Source organism: Molossus molossus, unplaced genomic scaffold (genome assembly GCF_014108415.1).
Source record: "Molossus molossus isolate mMolMol1 unplaced genomic scaffold, mMolMol1.p scaffold_m16_p_21, whole genome shotgun sequence".
NCBI classification, from domain to species: Eukaryota; Metazoa; Chordata; class Mammalia; order Chiroptera; family Molossidae; genus Molossus; species Molossus molossus.
Window position 1 is genome coordinate 11,522,598 of NW_023425357.1, and position 21,889 is coordinate 11,544,486.

Here is a 21,889-nt window from a genome sequence, read left to right on the forward strand (position 1 = left end):
TTCATTCACTGTCATTCATTTACTCATTTGTTTATTACATAAAAATCACTAAATGTCTGCTGTGTAGGATAAATGGTGTCTCAGAGTAATTAGAAGCAAAGGCTCTCGAGCAGATTTTCTGAGTCTGAAGCCTGTTTCTGCTAGTGTTCAAGTCATATCATTCTGTGCAAATTACTTAACCTCTTTATGCCTCAGTTTCCACATCTGTAAGTTGCAGATAACAATAGCACCTGCCTAGGAAAGTATAACTGAATTAGTAATACGTATAAAGCACAGATGAAATGAAAAAGGATTTCCTTTAAATCGTCCAGATTGAAGAGAAAACAGGTAGAGATAAAACAAGATTGGGAGCATGTTAATTTTTTTCTTTTAAGTTGAGTGACGGGTACATGCAGATTTATTACACTGCTCTCTTTTGCATGTTTGAAATTTTTCATAATAAAAAGTTTATATCATAGTATAGTAGAGTGTAGTGTAGTATGTACGTTTAGCACTTAAAGCAATAACCATATGTAGTAAGCACCATCTGCCCATTTGCTGTTATTACTATTATTTATTTATTTTTTTTATCCTCACCCGAGGACATTTTTCGATATTTTGTTCAGATAGAGTGAGAGGGGGAGAGAAAGAAAGAAACATCGACGTGAAAGCGACACATCGAGTGGTTGCCACCCACACGACCCAACCAGGGCTGGGGACAAACTGCAACCAAGGTACGTGCCCTTAGCGGGAACCGAACCCGGGTCTCTCCGGACCGCAGGCCGAAGCTCTAACCGCTGAGCCAAATCGGCCAGGGCTATTACTATTATTATTCACATGAGGACAGCATCAGAAAGTGCTTTAAGGGTGACAGACTTTAGACAAACACAGTCAAATCAAAGGAAACAGAGTAACCGTGAGAATGGAAGAGGGACGCAGAGGGAGTTAGCTGCTGTTATAACAGAGACACCATCTAGATCTACGTACAAAGCCAAAATTGACCTGGGGAGTCAGGGGAGGGTTTAAAGTTGCAGGGGCTGTGGTCATATTTACAAAGGTCTTTCCCACTGCCAGGGGGACAGTGACCAAAAGGAGCAAAAATGAGAGCCGGGAGGGAGCCAGGTAAGAGGGGACAAACTGGATCACAGTGGGGCCATGGGTTGTGGAAGAGGGGTGGCTGGGAGGGACATTCAGGATGCCAAGTGGGCAAGCTGATGGGCAATGGGGGGGGGTCCGGGATGAGATCCCAGATGTGCTCGGGATGACCAGGTTCCTACCTCATAGTAGACACCACTGTGGTAGCAGCCACATTTCTGGAGGGGCACGCAGGCTTGGCCATCACTGAGGAAGCCGGGGTCACACTGACAGCCCTCTGCACAGTTTTCTGGGCAATTCGGGGTGGCACTGAGTGCAGAACAAGTCAGGGAGCATGTATCTGCACAGAGCTTGTAGTGGCTGTGAGGAGGGCACTTCATCGCTGCAAAGAGGGTATGTGGGTCAGAGCCCCTGGGAAGGGGGTGCTGCAGGGCTCAGGATCTGCCCCTTCTGTGCCTCCACCGCCCCTTCTCTCTGTCTCTAGGTTTCCCCCTTCTCTGCCCCTTACTCACGGCAGAAAGATTCGCTCCTCCAGGGTTTAACGTGGCCTCCAGCCGCCTGGCAAGCACTCACATAGGCGTGAACGTTGCTGCAGAGAACGCTCTGGTTTCCACCACCCGCGCAGAGATCAAAGACACAATCGTGCATGGGACCCAGGGGATCAAGCAGCTTGTGACAGGCAGCCAGTGGCCCACTGGGGTCGGTGAGGATCCCACAGAACTGCGGCCGCTGGTATTTTTCCTGCAACTCAGGGCCACACACCGGAAGGTTGCAATTTTCGCCCGGCTTGCATGCGGGCGGCTTGAAGCAGGGAGAGCCGGGCACTGCCTCCTCCCAGGAGTTGCCGAACTCATTGGGGTGGTCTGCCTGCGAGCCATCGGGCTTCTGGAGGTCATCCTTTGGGTCACCGTTATAGTTCCCACACAAGCCACATAACTGCTGGTAGTAGTTGCCTGGGACTGTGACCCGCACATTGTACAAGAGGTCATAGGTCACACGCAGGCCAAAGTCAGTCTGGATCACAACGTTTGAGCCATGCTGGGAAGCAGTGACGCGGCCCCCATCCAGCACCACAGGAAGCTTCCTGTCCACACCGTTTATCTAGGAGACAGGAGACGCCATGCTTCAGAGGATACGCTTTGAGACGGCTGACCTTCCTCAAACCTCTGCCTGACATCGAAGCTCTGTATGACCTTAATTTCCATATTTGTGAAACGGGTATAATAATAGGGTCTTAGAGTGGGCTGAATGGTGGTTCCCAAAAGATATATCTATCCAGGATCTCAGGATATGATTTTATTCAGAATAAAGGTTATTGCAAATGTAATTAGGATAATGATCCTGAGATGCAATCATCCTGATTAGGATGAGCCCTCTGTCCAATGACAAATGTTCTTATAAGAGCCAGAAGGAGAAACGACAGAGATACCGGGAGAGGGCCCATGAAGATGAAAACAAGGATTGGAGTGGCGCAGCCACAAGCCAGGGAACTCCGGAGTCTCCAGAAACCAGAAGGGGTGAGGAAGGATTCTCCCCTAGAGCCTTTGGAAGGGGTGGTGCAGCCCTTACCAGCACTATGGTTTTGGACTTCTGACATTCACAACTGTGAGAAAATACATTTCTGTTGTTTTAAGCCACAAGAAACTAATCGAGGTCTACACAGATTAACTCCCTTATCAGTTATTGGTTAATCACCACTTACTGCGGTGACCAGTAATGCAGTGACTGACTCCAGAGACACCTGCCTGGGTTCAAACACAGCTCTGCCCCTTACTCTTTCTGTGACCTGGGGTAGCAGAGTCACCCCTCTGTTTCTGTTTCCTCATCTACTGAGTGGGAATAAGGGGAGACTGAGCCACACAGACACAGGTTTCAGGTCCACAGGGTCTCCTTGGCTACCCGCTCCGGGCTCTGATCAGCAAGCCCTCTCCTCGAGAGCCCCATGCCTCCCACATCCACTCTGAGCCCTGTGTCTTCCGCCCCTGGGCTGAGCACTGCCTGGGTCCCACCCAGAGATCACCCTCTATCCCAGACCTCCCTGCTCTCACCGTGATCTTCCACCGATTCTGCTCCAGCCGCAGGGTGAAGTTGGCCACCTGGACAGTGATCACTCGGGTCACACTGACTTTCGCATTGTTCCACTCTACATTCTCCTGCAGGACAGCAAACTGTTCCAGGCCAGGCCGGGTTCCACAGGTCCGAGCCAGGGCGTACACACAGGTGCCCATGAAGTCGTAGCGGCGGCCATCGAAGGTGGTATAATGAGGGTCTCCCGATGCCTGGCAGGTGGCAGAGCCCACAGCCACACAGCCCAGGACGCCACCGGAAGGCTGGCAGGCCTCATTCGGGCCGCAGGTGGAGGGATTACAGGTCACCAGGCCACCCTCCAGGCAGTGGCAAAGGGAATTGCACGCAGGTCCAGGAAAGAAGGTCTGGCCTGGAGGGTGGTAGATGCCCTGGTGCACGCAGCCGCAGGAGGACAGGGGCACACAGGACTCACCACTGAGTACAAAGCCATCGTCGCACACGCAGCCCTCATAGCATTCGGAGCCACAGCCTCCAGGCACTGGGAGGTCTCCACAGGACAGCGGGCAGCCACGGGAGCACACTTCATAGTGACTGTGGGGCGGGCAACTCAGCGCTGCAGGAAGAGTGGCCATCAGGATTGAGATTCCTGATCCCAGTGACACAGCTGACCAACTGACACACATGCATATGTGCACACACTCACACACACACACACACACGGTCTAGCTGCTAGGAGTCCCTCTGTTGAGTGAGGCTTATAGTGAGTGTGTGTGAGAGATCTATGCAGTGTATTTGTGAATGCAACACTCTTAGCGTCTTCATTCTATAGTAGGAGTACTAATTCTACAGATAAAAGTATTTGGCCATGTTGTACATAAAAAATAAATTAAAAAATCCCTGTTCCTCTCTCCAAACCCCATTCACTCCAGACTACAAGACAGGCAGTTTCCTCAAACAAACAAACAAAAAACAAACTGAACCAAATCAATCCTATATCTGAGCAGCCCAATATAATAGCCACTGTGGCCATTTAAGTGTAATTTAATAAAAATGAAATAAAATGAAGATTTAGTTTGTTGATCACAATAGCCCAGTGTCAAGGGCTCAATAGCCATACGTGACTAATGGCACCCGTATGAGACAGCTCAGATAGAGAACATTTCCAGAATCACCAAAGTTCTATTGAACTGTACTGTTCTAGATCTAATATCCAGTTTACCAAAAAATCCGGCGATATCTGGCCTGTGTCACTCGGTGGTTAGAGCGACAGCCTATGCACCAAAGGGTCACAGGTTCGATACCCAGTCAAGGGCATGTACCTGGGATGCAGGTTCAATCCCTGGCCCCAGTCAGGACACATGTGGGAGGCAACCAATAGATGTGTCTCTCTCTTCCACTCTTTCTAGAAATCAATAGAAAAAATACCCTTGAATGAGGATTAATAAAAAGAAAGAAGAAAAAAAGAAAATCTGGCTGAACAGAGAGACAAGTCAATAACATTACAAAGAAGCAACTAGCCAAATCCAGAAAATAGGAAACCCTGCAAGACAAAGGACCTGTTTTTTATTTTCCAATAAATAAATGGCACAAACAAGAGGGAGGGATGGGTAGAGGGATAGATGTGTGACAAAGAACATATAATAGATTGTAGAATCTAGATGGTGAGTGTATAGGTATTCACTGTAAAATAAAACTTTTCTGTATGTTTGAAATTTTTCATATGTTGGGGGTGAAGAGGGAGGAGATTATTATAGGATAAAAGTGATGTAAGAAGCCCTGGCCGGTTTGGCTCAGCGGTTGGAGCGTCGGCCTGCGGTCCTGAGAGACCCGGGTTCGGTTCCCGCTAAGGGCATGTACCTCGGTTGCAGTTTGTCCCCGGCCCTGGTTGGTCGTGCGGGTGGCAGCCACTTGATGTGTCCCTTCACATCGATGTTTCTCTCTCTCTCTCTTCCTCTCTCTCCCTCCTGCTCTATCTGAACAAAAAATGGAAAAATGTCCTTGGGTGAGGATAAAAAAAAAAAAAAAAAAGAAAAAGCAACCCACTGCATTGTGTGGGTTTGGTCTGAATCCAGATTCAAACAAACTGAAAACATACATTTTTCTTAGCAGATTGGGGAAACTGGAACCCAGGTTGACATTCTAATGTTTTTTAATTTCAACAAAATTTAACTTATTGTAATGTAGTTTTATACACAACAGTCTCTTTTTTGATTACTGCATCAGTTAGTTTTTGCTGGGTAACAAACATCCCCAAAGCTTAGTGAATTAAAACAACAGGTGCTTATTGTTTCTCATGATTCTGTGAGCTGTGCAATTATTTACACTAAGGATGAAAACTAGAGATATACAATGGTTGCACTTATATGAAGTTCAGAAACTTTAGAAGTCAGAATAGTGGTTACCTCTTGGGGTATAGAGCTGGGAAGAGGGCATGAAGGGGCTTCTGAGGCGGTGGGGGGCCTAGTAGATTCTTTTTCATGATTCTTGGGACAGGTTACACAAATTTGTTCCCTTGCTGAAAAGCGATTAAGCTGCTACTTATTATATGTATATATTTTAGAACACGTGTTTTATATTTCAACAATACATTTTAAAATGTAAAAATCAGGTGAGGGGATGCATGGCTTTGTGAACTTCTTTTATAGGTAGGCAAAAACCTTTGAAGACCATTCCTGCAGCCACATCTGATGCAAGAGTCTCAAAGCGACTGCCCAAGGGGCCAGGCCGATGTTGTACATGAGTGAAATAGGCCAGATGGGGATCAAGAACTGGAGACGGGACTGGGCTCCTTCTAAAGGCAGCACCATTGCCCTTCTCTGAGTTACAAATGCCATATGGCAATCAGACCTGGGCTACCAGATGTAAATATTTACTGCATCTGTGATTTCCTAGCTGTCATGATCATGGGTATGTAACTGATACTTTCTGAGCCTCAGATTCCTCATCTGCTAAATGGGTAAAACGGCAGTCCTTATTTCATAAGGCTGTTATAAGAATTAAATGAGTTGATGATGTTTATATGTTAATGAATATACACGAGGGTAAGACCCGTTTCATTACTGGTACTCACGGCAGAATTCCTTACTCCTCCAGGGGTGCACAGTGGCCCCAGCGGCCTGGCATGCATCGGCATAGGCGGCCAGTGCGTCACACAGTAGCTCAGACTGGCCTGGCACCAGGCAGAGGTCGTAGACACAGTCTCGCATAGGGCCCTGTGGGTCCAGATTGCGGTGGCATTCCCGGAAGGGCCCCGTAGGGTCAGCAAGGATCCCACACTCCTTCTTGCTTGTCAGCTGCTGGGTCACCAGGGAGTCCAGCTTGGGACAGTCACCTGGCTCAGATGCTCCACAGCCTGGTCTTGTCTCCTCCTGCCAGCTCATGCCAAAGGCCAGTGCATTGGCAGCTTGGCCCCCACCCCGCAGAGCCAAATCATCACCTGGGTTCCCATTGAAGTTCCCGCAGAGCCCACACAAGATCTCAGCATAGCTTGAGGGCACCTTGGCAGTCACACGGGCATCCCAGTCATAGGTGACAGTCAGACCAAAGTCCGTGCGCACGACTGCATCTTGGCCCTGGCGGAACACGTGGATCTTCCCACCTGCTGCCTGGAAGGGCAGGTACTGAAGGATGCCATTCACCTGCGTAGAGTAGGGGGCCAAGGGGTCAGGGTGTATTCCCGGCTCTGCAGCCCACCCTCATTCACTCAGCTGCAGCTATTCTTAGCTCCTTGCTATTCTCTTGAGCACCTTATGCGTGGTCCCACCTCAGAGCCTTTGAACTAGCCTCTGCCTAGCACACCATGTACCTCTCTTCATACTTCAAGTATCAACTTAAATCCGAATCCCTAACCCGTGGCTCTCAAAGCCTACAGACTCTGTCTCCCCATGACCCCCCTCACTTCACACACTGCCCCTCATTCATTCTGTTCTAGCCACACTGGCTTTTGTTTTTTTCTTTTTATCCTCACCTGAGGACATGTTTGCATAGAGTGAGAGGGAGAGAGAAACATCGATGTGAGAGAGACACATTGACTGGTTGCCACCCACACGACCCCAACCGGGGCGGGAACAAACTGCAACCGAGGTACGTGCCCTTAGCGCAGTGGTTCTCAACCTTCCTAATGCCGCGACCCTTTAATGCAGTTCCTCATGTTGTGGTGACCCCAACCGTAAAATTATTTTCATTGCTACTTCATAACTGTAATTTTGCTACTGTTATGTCTTAGGCCACCCCTGTGAAAGGGTCGTTCGACCCCCAAAGGGGTCACGACCCACAGGTTGAGAACCGCTGCGGCTTAGTGGGAACCGGACCCGGGTCTCCCTGGTCCGCGCGGGCCGACGCTCTAACCGCTGAGCCAAACCGGCCAGGGCCACACTGTCTTTCTCGATGTTCCTCTAACTCTCCCAGTTTAGTATCACGTTAGGGCCTTTTTACTTTGCCAAGAACACCATCTAGCACTTTTTCTCCTGGCTGCTCTCCCCTCAGCCTTCAGTATTTGGCTCAAATCCAATTCCCTACTCTAGAAAGTCCTGCTTCACCTTAGCTCTCTCCACCTTTGTGGTGGCATCGCCTACTACATCTCTCGCTTAGCCTCCTTGCTGCCACCCTGAACGTACCAAGTGCACTCCCACCTCAGGGCCTTTGTACTTCCTGGAATACCACCCATCACTCTTCACGTGGCCACCTCTACTTCACCTTTTTGGTGTCAACTTTGATCTCAACCCCTTACAACGACCTAAAAAGGCCCTAGGTGGTGTGAATCCCACCACTCTCCGATTGAATTCTCTAGTACTGCCCCATTCCCCACCCCTGAAACTCTAGCCATGCAGGCACTTTGATGCTCTCCTGACCTCCCCAGCTCAGCCAGCCTCAGAGCCTTTGCACTCACTGCAGCCTCTGTGACATTTCCACCTTCTCCCACATTCCTATTCTTTGCCTGGCTTCCTCCCGTTCGTCTTTCACCACTCAGCTTAAAATCAAACTCCTCTAGCCCTGCTGGTGTGGCTCGGTGGATTGAGCATTGTCCCATGGACTGAGAGGTCCCGGTTCAATCCCCAGTCAGGGCACATGCCTGGGTTGCGGGCTCGATCCCCAGAAGGGGCTGTGCAGGAGGCAGCCGATTGATATTTTTCTCTCACATAGATGTTTCTCTCTCTCTCTCTCTCTCTCCCTTCCTCTCTCTCTAAAAAATCAATTAAAACATGTTTAAAAAAGTTAAACCTCTCTACCCACCAGGCCCTGCTCGCCTCCACTTTTCTGATCTCATCTCCTACCAGCCTCTCCATTCCATCTTCCCAACCTTCTCCCAGGGGCAGCCTCATTGGCCCCACGCTGTTCTGCCTCAAGCTCAGTCCAGCCTCAGCCTTTGCACCTGCTCTTCCCCCTGCCTGGGAATAACCACTCTTCCCCTGGTGGTGTCGTCCTCATCTTTTAGGTTCCAGCTAAAATCGAAAGCTGTATCATAGCTCTCCTCTACATTATCCCCTACATCATTCTTCCCTCTCTCCCTCCATTCCAGCCCCACTGGCCTCCATGCTGTTCCTCTACCCCTCGTGTTTGTTCCTGCCTCAGAGCCTTTACACTTGCTGTTCCTTCTGGCAGAAACGCCCTTCCATCCTCTTAGCTCCCTGCCTGTTCCATCTCTTCAGGAGAGGCAATAGAAGGTAGTGGTTGAGAATATGGACTCTGGAGACAGACCGCTTGGCTTCAAATCCTGGCTCTGCCACTCATTGGCTGTGTGGCCTTGAATAACTGACCTAACCTCTCTGTGCCTCAGTTTCCTCATCTAACAAGATTAGCTAATTCACAAGGTTTTCGTAGAAATGAAATCAGTTACTATAGGTCAAGCATTTAACACATAGAAATAACTTAATATATGTTGGCTATTATTATTCAAGTCTCAGCTTAAATGTCATCTCAGAGAGATAAGAACATAAATATTAACAACCATGTCCTCTGTTTATCAAGAAGCTTCTCTATGTCAAACACTAGGCTTTATGGGCAGAATTTTCTTTACTCCAAGGTTGTTCTGAGGATTAAGAGTTAAGACCTGGCCCTGGCCAGTTTGGCTCAGCGGTTAGAGCGTCGGCCTGCGGTCCGGAGAGACCCGGGTTCGGTTCCCACTAAGGGCATGTACCTCATTTGCAGTTTGTCCCCGGCCCTGGTTGGTCGTGTGGGTGGCAGCCACTCGATGTGTCTCTTTCACGTCGATGTTTCTCTCTCTCTCCCTCCCACTCTATCTGTGCGAAAAATGGAAAAATGTCCTCAGGTGAGGATAAAAATAATAATAATAATAATAATGATCACCTATTGCTGTGAATCTTACAACAACCCATCTTTCAATTTTTATCTTTTTAGAAAAAGAGTAAATCAGTAGTTCCTGACTTCTGCTGGGGGGTGGACCATCTGAGAGCCCTTTGCCCGGAAACCTGCTGCTGTTTGGGCTCCCCCTCTCACCCGCAAAACACACGCCTCTAGTTCCCAACCTTTCACAGGTCACCCTACTCTCTGAAAATAAATCACCTGCCAAAAAATGCCCAAATCTATAACTTTGGAGGGGTCATAGCAATACAATATTAAGTCACCACTTACTGAACATTTGCTGGTAGTCAAGAGTGTTGAAAAGTGTTTTCGTTGTTTAAAAAAAATTTAAGTGTTTTAAAGTGTCTTTTAAACACTCTACAAATATTAACTGGTGAGATTCCCACAACCACCTTGTGAAGCGGCTTCTACTAGAGGCATCCTCTTACAATCTCATGTGACAGAGGACAAAGTGGAGGCCCAGAGAGCCAAAGTCACACAGCCAGAGAGAGGCAGCACCGCCCTGCTTGGAGGCCCTGGCTTTAATCACTGGCCACAGGTCTTTGAACAGCCCCACCAACTCTTTTGGAGGGATGTCCTGCCCCTCCCCTCCCCCCAGCTGGCCCAGGTGCTCCGTGCTCACCAGCACTTGCCCAGGATGCTCCCGGCGCACCGCCAACTTCACGCCATGGGCCTCCACACGCACAGCGCGAGCGTAGCTCACGGTCTGGCTGCCCCGATGCTCGTTTTCCACTAGCACCCGAAAGCTGGGCTGTGTCGGGTTCTGGTTGCACGAGCCGGTCAGCAGGTAGGTGCAGGTGCCCATGAAGTCGAAGCGCCGGCCGTCAAAGCTCAAGTAGTGCGGGTCACCGTAGGCCTGGCAGGTCCCGAAGCGGTGGGGGTAGCAACCCAGGAGGCCGTTCTGGACATGGCAGCGCTCCCCGGTGAGACAGCCCTTCGTCTGGCTGCAGCTCACCTGGTGGGTGGCACCATCGCAGGTGCAGCGTCGCTTGCACCGGTCGTCCGCCCACACCTGCTGGCCCGGCGCCAGCAGCAGGCCCTGGTAGATGCAGCCGCAGGACGAGGCCGGCACGCAGGCGTCCCCGCTGGCCATGAAGCCGGGGAGGCACGTGCAGCCCTCCACGCATGGGCGCCCCGAGCAGTTAGCCGGGGCAGCCGTGGGGTTGCAGGAGGCGGGGCAGGCAGGGCTGCAGAGCTCGTAGCGGCTGTTGGCCGGGCAGGACATGGCTGCGGGGAGACAGGGATGGGTCAGGCCAGCGCAGTGGCCTCCTGCCCGCTCTCTCTTCCCTGCCCCATCCTGCCCCCAAAGTATGTTCCTCACGTGCAGCTGGAGGGACCCTGTGAACGCCTGAATCATATGGCGTCCCCCTCCTGCTCAGAGCCCATTTGTGGCTCCGCGTTGCTCAGAGTAAAAGCCAGAGTCCTCCTAGTGACCCAGGAGATTGGGTTCAAATCCTGACTCCATTGCTTAGTTGTGTGGTCATGAGCAAATGAGGCCAACCTCCCCATGCTTCAGTTTCCCCATCAGTAAACTGGGGTAATAGCACTGATCCCACTGATCACACAGAGTTCCTTTGTGTAGAGACACCCATAAGCACCATTGTTATTACTGCTGACTCTGTTGACTTATCCTTAGTCTCTGCCCCAAAGTCACCCCCTCAAGAAATGTCTTCCCTGAGCACCTTCTTCATGAGCCTCCCATTTGCTCTTATTACATGAACTTCATTTCCTTTGCTCTCTGAAAATATTCCACAGTGTACTGCTTATTGTATATCTTCCTGATAGGACATAAGTTCTGGGAGAGTGGGGGCCCTGTCTGCCCAATCACAGCCGAATCCTCAGCACCAAGGACAGGGCCTGGCCCCCTAGATGAATGAACTCCCTGGACTCTCTTCTGCACCAGGTATTAGGGAACTCTGAAGAGGGCAATGAGAACCGGGCAGTGAGGACCCAGCAGTGACCAAGACAAACCCCAAATGGCCTCAGTATCTCCCCCAGACTTATTCCCCCTCCAGAGTCTGTCTCAAGCCTTGGGCCTGAGCCTAGATGCCTCTTCCTACCTCCCGTCTAGCCTTTCTGCCTCCTGAACGTTTCTCTGGGAGCCTCATAGGGGCAGGGGCAGGTTGGTATCCATCACCAGCAGGGGAGTGCTTGTTGAATAAATGAATAAACGAGTGAAAGAGTGATCAAGGGGATGGACACCTGGTTAAGGAGCTTAGACTTTATCCAGAGGACATCAGGGAATCATGGATGGGCTATGAATAATGTTCACATTTCTGCTCAGGACCCCGAAGAGGACCTCTCACGCCAAGCTTAGCAGGTGCTCTTCCTTTAGCCTGCTCCCTTCTTCTCGTCTAGTTTCTAATCCTCCTAGGGGTTGCTGATTGGGCATCCTATTCACTAATAAACCCTCCTTAATCACCCCCCAGGCTGAGTCTGGAAGCTTCTCTAGTATCCCATAGCCCCATCCTGGCCCTGACCACTCTGCTTGAGCCTCTCCCAACCCAGCCGTGACCACTCTGGACTGTCACTGCCAAGTGATGTGTTTGCCCCAACCTTAGGCTCACTGTGGACACAGCCTGGCCATCTTGGCCATCTCCATGTCCCCGACATGATCCAGCCACAGGCTGAACCACACTGTGTTCAGATGTTGAGCAGATGTTAGGGGTCCCCTGCCTCCCTCCATGTGCTCCCAGCCCCCACCAGGGCCTCACTCACGGCAGTTGGCTGGTGACCTCCAGTCTTTGATAGAAATGCCACGCTCCTGACAGGCTTGGGCGTAGGCGCTGAGGCCACGGCACAGGCTGGACCGGTCCCCATTGAGCACACACAGGTCATATACACACTCCTTCAGGAAGGGTTTGGGGTCCAAGTTATTATGGCAGGCAGCAAAGGGGCCATTGGGGTTGGTCAGCATGCCACAGAGATGGTCACCCTCATAGTGCTTGGCTTGGCCTGGGGTGCAGGAGGGACAGTTGTCCTGGCAGCCGTTGTCACACAGGTAGTCACCGTCATCCAGCTTCCAGCTCTCGGCAAACTCCACAACGTTAGGAGCCTGCTCCCCATCAGGTGTGAGGAAGTCATCGGTGGCATTGCCGTTATAGTTGCCACACAGTCCATACACCTGACCTCGGAAACGTTCGGGCAGGGTCAGTGTCAGCTGGTTGTCCCAGTCATAGGTGACCACCAGCCCGAAGTCCAGCTCCACTATGGCCTGCATCCCACTCTGATACACACGCAGGTGATCCTGGTCCAGGGAAGCAGGCAGGCTAGAGCGCTGGTTATTGATCTGCAGAGGGGTGAGGACAGGGGGGAGTGGTCAGACCCCGCATGGTCCCGCCTTCACCCCTCCTCTCCTCCCACTCTAGCTGCAGTGGGATCTGTCCCACCGGTTACTGCCTCAGGATCTTTGCTGCTGCTATCCCCACAGCCTAAACTGTTCTTCCTCTAGTTGCACACATGGTTTGCATCTCAGCGAGGCCATTCCTGAGCACCCTATTTTATATGGCAACTCTTCCCCACGCCCTACTCCCTTTTCCTGCTCTATTTTGTTCCTGTAGCTTCTAACCTTCTAATATATCATTTGCACATATCGTCCATAGACTGTCAGGGATCCACAAAGACAGGGCTTCTTGTCTGCTTTGACCCTTGCTTCATCCCCAGTGCCTGGAACAGTGCCTGGCAGAACAGCAGGTGCTCAGCGAGGGAATGAAGGCACTGCTGTGTTCAATAAACACTCACTGGGCACTCCCTCTGCCTGGCCTGGGCTGGGAGATCATGGAGATCTAGCGATGACCAAGACAACCCGAACCCTATTCTCATGGGGTTTCCACTCCAATAGTGGGGACAGACCTGTCACTAGACAGGTCAGAATGGGCAGGGCCGGGGTAGTGGAGGCACAGGAGGCCGCAGGAGCCTAGAAAAGGAGCCAGACCCAAACTTGCAGGTCAGGGGAGGCTTCTGGGAGGAAGTGATAGTTGAGCTGAGCTGTACAATATTTGTAAGAGAGACCAACAAAAATAGGGATAAGAAAGGGTATTTCTTTGCAAATATCCTAGTGGAGAGAGTCTAGCCAGAAGATAAGGAGTGTGTCTCTCGGTCCCCCGGAACCATTTCCTCATTTTGAGCATCTCTTTCTTATTCTTTCTCCACATATTCTTTGTTTGTTTGTTTGTTTGTTTTATCCTCACCTGAGGACATTTTTCCACTTTTTGTTCAGGTAGAGTGGGAGGGAGAGAGAGGAACAGAAAGAGAGAGAGAAACATCGATGTGAAAGGAACACATCGAGTGGCTGCCACCCGCACCACCGACCAGGGCCGGGGACAAACTGCAACCGAGGTCCGCGCCCCTAGCGGGAACCGAACCCGGGTCTCTCAAGACCGCAGGCCGATGCTCTAACCGCTGAGCCAAACCGGCCAGGGCTTCTCCACATATTCTTGTCTTAGTCAAGAGGATGGGGTATAAAAATTGAGTCACAGGCAGAAGGAACAGCATGAGTGGTGGTCTGAAGGTATGATAAATTGGTCAGTCAATCAGTCAGTCAGCAAGGCCTCCAAGAGCCCACCTGTGTATCTGGGTCTGTGCCAGGCAGTGCTGTGGACACAGGTATGACAGCCAGCCTGGGGCCCCACACTCACAGGCTCTCAGTCCAGGGAGCACTGTTTAAATTATTGCTCTGCAAGAGTAGTGATCTCCATTTTTAAATGATACAAGTAAATGATACAATTTGTTCATTACAGAGAACGTACAAAATGTAGGAGCAAAACAGAAAAGACAAATCACCTATAGTGTTGTAGACACACACACACACACACACACACACTCATTCTGCCATATTTTTGTCTTCTACCTTTAAATACATTTATACTTTTAAAAAATAATGAGACCAGTCCAGCCAATGTGGCTCAGTGGTTGACCAAGAGGTCGCTGGTTCGATTCCTGATCAGGGCACATGCCCAGTTGTGGGCCAAATTCCCAGGAGGGGGCATGCAGGAGGCGGCCAATCCATGTTCTCTCTCATCGATATTTCTATCTTTCTCTCCCTCCTTCTCTCTAAAATCAATAAAGAAAAAAAAAAAAGATGGATTGCTGCAGGGCAGATGATACATGTGTGATAAACCAGGAAGAGTGAAATGTCTAGAATCCAGGTGACTGGTGTAGGAGTGTTCCCTGCACAGTGATTTTAACTTATCAGATATTTGAACGTTTTAAAAATAACATGGTAGGGGAAAAGGAATAATTGCTCTAGGCTGTTATTGTACGAACTGAGTAGTGACCCATTTACCAGAGGCAGAAGGACCTGGAGGTTAAGAATAGGGACTCAAGCCCTGGCCGGTTTGGCTCAGTGGTTAGAGCGTCGGCCTGTGGTCCAGAGAGACCTGGGTTCGGTTCCCGCTAAGGGCATGTACCTCGGTTGCAGTTTGTCCCCGAATGGTGGCAACCACTCAATGTGTCCCTTTCACGTCGATGTTTCTCTCTCTCTCTCTCCCTCCCACTCACTCTATCTGAACAAAATATCGAAAAATGTCCTCGGGTGAGGATAAAAAGAAAAAAAAAGAATAGGGACTCAGAGCAGCCTGCCTATGTTCCCAGCTCCACCTCCTATAGCTCTAAGGCCGTCAGAAGTCACTCATCTCTCTGGACTTCAGTTTCCTCATCTAAAAGTGTTAATAATAATAATAATAATAATGCCTACCCCACAAATTGCTGTGAACAATAAGTGCATTAATACCTGGAAAATACTATGAAACAAATCTGGCACAAATTTAATGTTTGGGCCCTGGCTGGTTTGGCCAAGTGGTTAGAGAGTCGGCCTGCGGACCAAAGAGTCCTGGGTTCGATTCCGGCCAAGGGCACGTACCTCGGTTACGGTTCGTGCTCATTTCGTCCCTGGCTACAGTTGGGGTTGTACAGGTGGCAACCAATTGATGTGTCTCTCTCACATCTCTCTCTCTCTCTCTCTCTCCCTCCCTCCCTCCCACTCTGTCTGAAGATAAATGTAAAAATATCCTCGGATGAGGATTAAAAAAAAATTAGTGCTTGGTCATTTAAGAAATTCCCCATTTTTGGACATTTTGTTTTCTTTCTTTTTTCCTTCCTTTTATTTATTTATTATTTTAATTTTATTTTTTTATCCTTACCCGAGGACATTTTCCCATTTTTTTGTTCAGGTAGAGTGGGAGGGAGAGAAAGGAACAGAGAGAGAGAGAAACATCGATGTGAAAGGAACACATCGAGTGGCTGCCACCCGCACGACCGACCAGGGCCAGGGACAAACTGCAACCGAGGTACATGCCCTTAGCGGGAACCGAACCCGGGTCTCTCAGGACTGCAGGTCGACGCTCTAACCGCTGAGCCAAACCGGCCAGGGCTATTTATTTATTATTATTGTTATTATTTGTTATTACAAACCACACTGGCATAAATTTTTTCTTCTAACCATATCTCTGAGCATCTTTAAAATTTTTAGAAGTAGCCCTGGCCGGTTTGGCTCAGCGGTTAGAGCGTCAGCCTGCAGTCCGGAGAGACCCGGGTTCGGTTCCCGCTAAGGGCGCGTACTTCGGTTGCAGTTTGTCCCCGGCCCTGGTTGGTCGTGCGGGTGGCAGCCACTCGATGTGTCCCTTTCACGTCGATGTTTCTCTCTCTCTCTCTTCCTCTCTCTCCCTCCCAGTCTATCTGTAAAAAAAAAAAAATGGAAAAAAAAAAAAATGTAAAATTTTTAGAAGTACAATTGCTGGACCACAGGGGTTTAAGTTTCTGTCATAGATTTTCAAGTCCCTCCTTCCCAGCCACCACTCCCTGGGCCCGCTTATTGCGCCTTCACTCATGGCAATGGGCTCGGATTGGGAGGCCTGACACCCAGGCTTTGCCTCCTCCCTCTAACTGATGGCTGTTTTAACCCTGAAGACTGGACACTTACCCTGGCGTAGCCAAATTCTCCACGGGCCAGTGACACCGTGTGGCTGTAGGCGATCACGGAGACAAAGCCCACATAAGAGACGTGGCGGTTGCCCCGGTGCTCGTTCTTGGCCTCCACGGTGAAGGCTGGCAGGCTCTGGTCCTCGCTGTTCAGCTCTGCCATCGTGTATGAGCAGGTGCCCATCATGTCGTAGCGACGGCCATCGAAGGTAGTGTAATGGGGGTCACCCTGGGCTCGGCAGGTGGCCACAGTACCTGACACACACCTGGCCTCCCCATCCACCATCTGGCAATACTTTGAGGGAGCACAATGCACATCTTTGCAGGAGGGCTGTTCCGCAGGCAGTCCGACTGGGGAGGGAAGAGGGGTTGAGAGAGAGAAGCCGTCAGGAAGTGTCCACGTGGCTAGCAATCCAGCTGCAGGAAGCTTGGGCCGTTTGCTCACAACTACCTATTTTAATGTTGTTGTTTTTTATCCTCACCCGAGGACATTTTTCCATTTTTTACTCAGATAGAGCGGGAAGGAGAGAGAGGAAGAGAGAGAAACATCGATGTGAAAGGGACACATCAAGTGGCCGCCACCCACACGACCAACCAGGGCCGGGGACAAACTGCAGCCAAGGTACATGCCCTTAGCGGGAACCGAACCCGGGTCTCTCCGGACCGCAGGCTGACGCTCTAACCGCTGAGCCAAACCGGCCAGGGCACAACTACCTATTTTAGAAGTGGGGACACGGAGGTCTGGAATCGCACAGGGAGAGAGTTGCTCAGGCCTGACCGGAGCCCAGGTTGAACACAGCTCACAATGAACTTAATTTGTTCATTTCCTCTCCCTGTTTCCCACTCTCCCCTACCTTCTTACGCAGGTCAAAATGCTAAGGCATCTTTTTCAAGGACAGAAGGTGGAAGACAGGGACTGTTCAACAGAATGGAAATGATGGTGGAGTCAGACTGCCCAGATCAGAACCCTGGCTCAACCAATTAGTTGTGTGATACTGGACAAGGAATATTAAATTCTCTGTGCCTCGCCTTCCTCATTGGTAACATAGCGGTGACAATGATACCTTCTTCGCAGGGATATTTGGGGAAGGGGTGCTGCCAGGTGTAAATAAGCTAAAATATGAGTAGGGTTTGGAACTGCTCCAGGTGTTATAATTAATCACCAACCCCTTCCCCATTCTCTTACTGAAGACCAAAGAGGCCCTATGAAGTTGAGTGGCATTTATGCCATGGTGTGGGGGTGGGGAGGCAGTGCTAGGAACTCTAGTGTCTGAAGTCCTAGCTTGAGGGGGCCAGGGGTGCTAATAAGGAGGAACATTTTCTTCTCCTCTGCGTCCTAATCTTCAGGGGCTCTTGCCTTCTGTCTGCTTGTAATAGCAGCCCACCCTTTCGTAACCCTACCCACTTGCCAGGTACCCCAAGTGCTGTACAAATGTTTACTCACGACACCTCTAAAGGGGGTGCAGTTATTATTCCCATTTTATAAAAGTAGAAACCGAGGCCCACAGAGGTGAAGTCACATGCTCAGGCCACACAAGCAGAAGTGGGATTTGAACCCCAGAAGTCTGGCTCTCCCATCTGTCCCCTCAAGTGCTGCACTGCCTAGAAGCAGCTTCACATTGTACCAGCCTAGGGTTACACAAAGGGCCAGGTCCTAGAGATGAACTACTTTAATGTGTGTGAGAATGGTCCCTGGCATATTGAGAGATAGCTCCCCCAGCATGGTAGGCATCATTATTATTATACTTTTAGACCTCCTGAGTTTGGGCATAAATATTCCAATATCAGCCCGGCCAGTGTGGCTTAGTGATTGAGCATCGACCCATGCACCAAGAGGTTGCTGGTTCGATTCCTGGTCAGGGCACATGCCCAGGTTGTGGGCCCGATTCCCAGTGGGGGGCATGCAGGAGGCGGCCAATTGATGTTGTCTCTCATGGATGTTTCTATCTCTTGCTCCCTCTCCTTTCCTCTCTAAAAATCAATAAAGAAAAAAAATTAAAAATAATTTCAATTTCAGGTGCGAGAGCATGACAGTTAGCAACTGCTATAGTTGTGTGTCGGTTGCTAAAATATCAAAATATTTATAAACAAATCGGTAAAAAGCTGCTGACCTTCCCCTGCCCCCCCACCCCCCAAGGTCCCTCCCTCTCTGCACATTGGCTCTCCCCTAGGATCCCTTCCCTAGCGTCTCTCCAAAAGTAACAAAGAGCTGATGCCAGATACCACAGGGGCTTCTAGGACCTTGCTTCCTACTCTGGTATCTCCTCTGACTGGTTGGGATCCTGGGTCACACCTGTCACTGAACATTTAGAGTATTGTTCCTTGGGGTGGAGGGGAGGAAGGGGCTGGAAAGCCTTAAGGAATGGAAGGATGGCAGAGCAGATGCAGGTGGTAAGGGAACAGCCCAGGGAGCCAGGGAGCCACAGAGGAGCAGGTGGGTAAGAAAAGAGAAAAGACAAGAGAGCCACAAAGGGGACACCGGGTGGACAGGGTGTCATTTCCCATCACTCACTCTGGCTGCAGGTCCCTGCTGTCCCGTAGCCCTCAGACTCGCTCAGCCAGAAGGTGATCAGCCCGAAGTTGGTAGTGTCCATGGTTAAGTGCATCGTGTTATTGTTGTTGAGTTCTATTTCGGTATACGAGAACTCAGTGCCTGCTATTGTTACCCAGGTGAGACTTTTCCCCATCCTGTGCCCATTCAATGTCAGCTCTTCAATAGACTTCGTCTGTGCCACCAGCAGGGCCACACTCTGAAAGTCTTTGACTTTATTGACCACATAGGCAGAGCAGTAGGCCTTCACATCTGGCATCAGGACCAGGTAGGGGTCATAGGTCACACTGTCCCTTTTGCCACCTGTGCCAAACAGCAGGACTTGGATGCCCACATCTGAAGACAGGTAGAGTGGCTTGGATTGCCGGATCTCAAACTTAACCACCTCACCCTCCTGGAGCCCCCTGGTGCTGTTGATGCTCCCATGGTAGTAGGTGAGTTTCGTGGTTTTGCTGGCCACAACGAAGAGCATATCGTAGCGGGTCTGGGAGGCCAGAGGGGGCACCACGTAACGGGTGCCCCAGGCAGATGTGGGTAACAGCTGCTCCATCACGTGGTTGCAGCTTGTGTGTTTCTGGGCACAGCTGTGGCCGGAGAGGAGAGCCACGGGGCTACTGGCTGTGACCTTGGACCCTGAGAGATCAGCTGTGCTCTGTATCTGGGCCGCCTGGCCGGACTGCAGAGTTATAGTAAGGACATCGCCTGCTGGGTAGAACTTGCCCTTGAATGTCACTGTTCCCTTCAGATGTATATTGATCGAGACAGTTTCTTCACCAGCCACCACAGCAAACTCCTTGACATTCTTGGACGAGGTGCTAGGGGGCGTGAACACAAAGTACTCCGTTCCCAGGGCACTGACAGGCCACAGCAGCGTCATCTCCCCCGTGTTGGGCCGAGTGTTTAGGGACTGCACGGAGATGTTGTACTGAGAGCTGATAAACACCGTATGCTGTAAGACGTTGCTGCCGATCAACTCAGCTTGGGCATTAATGTGGGCTATCACCGACTCCCCAGGCTTCACCGAGATTCTCTGCGTGTGGCCGTCTGCCCCGCTGAAGATGGTGACTGCGGAGGTCTTGTGTGACAGACTGGTGAGGGCCAGGGAGAGATGGCCCTTGACGTACCCAGGCTGGTAGTTCTGTAGGAAGGCTGTGATGAATTTCTGCCCTCCGGCGTCTCTGAGGTTTGCTGAGGCCTCCTGGGTCAACCCTGGGGTGAGAAAATGTACTTGTGGGTTCACTCATTCATCAGAGAAGTAACCCCTTGCCCTGTGCCTGGATAACGTGTTAAATATTAACTTGGGCTTTCCCCCCTTTTCTCTTTCCTTTCTCCTTTTTCATGCAGCCTTCACCTACCCACCCGCCTCTCTGGCTTTGTCTTCCAAAAGCCGGAATGTTTGGACAAGAGATCTCAAGTTCAAATGCTGCCTGGGACCGGGCAAGTAATGTAAATATGTTCGGGTGGTAATTATGCAACGTTCATATGCCATCAAAAGTGGGATGTTGCTACTAGCTTTAGCCTGTTGTTATTTTGATGGCTTATGGGAGCTTTTTTTCTCTTTTATGCCAGATCTTATCATTTTTTGCAACAAACTGGCTGTCTGAAATTCCATATGAAATCTCCAACCCAGCCCTGGCCGGTTTGGCTCAGCAGTTAGACCATCAGCCCATGGACCAAAGAGTCATGGGTTCAATTCCAGGCAGGGGCACGTACCTTGGTTTGTCCCTGGCCTTGTCTGGGGTCATGCAGGAGGCAACCAATCGATGTGTCTCTCTCACATCTCTCACATCGATGTTTTTCTCTCTCTCTTTTCTTCCCTCTCTCCCTCCCTCCCTTCCTCTCTATCTGAAGATAAATGGAAGAATGTCCTCGGGTAAGGATTTAAAAGAAAAATCTCCAACCCCAAATTGTTTTAAGCACTGTGAGGCCCAAAGTGGCTGGATTCTGTTGCCAGTTTGTGATTTCTGTCTTTGTTGTTGTTGTTAATTCTCACCCCAGAATATTCTTTCCATTAATTTGTAGAGAGAGTGGAAGGGAAGGAGGGATTGGGGGGGGGGGGGGAGACAGAGACAGAGATACATCAATTGGTTGCCTCCTGTATACACCCCAACTGGGGCTGGGGATTGAACCTGCAGCCCAGGTACATGTCCTTGATCGGGAATCGAACCCATGACCTTTTGGTGCACAGGCCGATGCTCTAACACTGAGCTACACCAGACAGGGCTATGATTTTTGCCTTAATAGAACTGGGGTGTGTGTGTGTGTGTGTGTGTGTGTGTGTGTGTGTGTGTGAAGTGGGTAAAGGGAAGAAAGGAATTATGGGAGTGTGGACAAAACATTTCCAAGAAATAGAGAGCAGCTGGTACTTGTCAATACCCCCAAATGCAATGAGATTCTCTATAAGAGAGAGGAAGCGGGCAAAGGAGAGGAAGGGGGTGAGGGAGAGAGAGGACTATGAGGGTCTTGGGGAGAGTGTGGGAGTAACAGAAGGAGTGTCTGCTGAACAAGGGGAGCCTTGAAGGGTACCCTAATGTCCTTCAGGGCCAAGGGATCAGGTGTCCCATCCTTCCCCCACTCCTTTTGCTTTACTTAATACTCTAGTCCTGGACATGACCCTGGAGAATTGGGCACCAAATCCCCCAAGAATGACTTTAGTAAAAGTTTCTATGAACTCAGTATAATGAGGGTTAGGGTCTGAACTTTGGCTGAGCTGCAGAAAATCAAGGGAGTGGCAGTTCTTGCATTGTGAATTTGGGGACTAAGGTGTTCACCTGAATTCCACTACATTCTCTGCAGAGCCTGAGGGGCCTCTCTCCTGCTGCAGCTAGCCTGGGGTGTGGAGGGGACACAGGTGGAGGTTGCCGGCCCAGGCAGGCAGAGTTTCCAGACTGGAACAAGGACAGGGATAGGATCTTGGTCTTACTTACCCCACAGGAGGGTTGCTCCGGCCCAGAGTGTCCACCAGCTCCACAGGGAACCCATGTCTATAGTATAAAA

General features: G+C 50.4%; 1 protein-coding gene across 2 annotated transcripts in view; it reads right to left on the bottom strand.

Annotated features, from left to right (window-relative positions):
• The window catches only part of LOC118638586 (Fc fragment of IgG binding protein), a 39,538-nt gene that overhangs the window by 15,937 nt on the left and 1,712 nt on the right, over positions 1–21,889 (bottom strand). For both annotated transcript variants that reach the window (XM_036274616.1, XM_036274617.1), the window contains exons 2-10: positions 21,820–21,876; positions 18,854–20,101; positions 16,343–16,692; positions 12,142–12,712; positions 10,046–10,650; positions 6,173–6,740; positions 3,123–3,715; positions 1,587–2,175; positions 1,257–1,456 (exon numbers count right to left, since the gene is read on the bottom strand). In XM_036274616.1, the coding sequence (XP_036130509.1) occupies positions 1,257–1,456; positions 1,587–2,175; positions 3,123–3,715; positions 6,173–6,740; positions 10,046–10,650; positions 12,142–12,712; positions 16,343–16,692; positions 18,854–20,101; positions 21,820–21,874 (4,779 nt within the window). In that variant the 5' untranslated portion in view covers positions 21,875–21,876. The remainder of the gene's footprint in view (positions 1–1,256; positions 1,457–1,586; positions 2,176–3,122; positions 3,716–6,172; positions 6,741–10,045; positions 10,651–12,141; positions 12,713–16,342; positions 16,693–18,853; positions 20,102–21,819; positions 21,877–21,889) is intronic.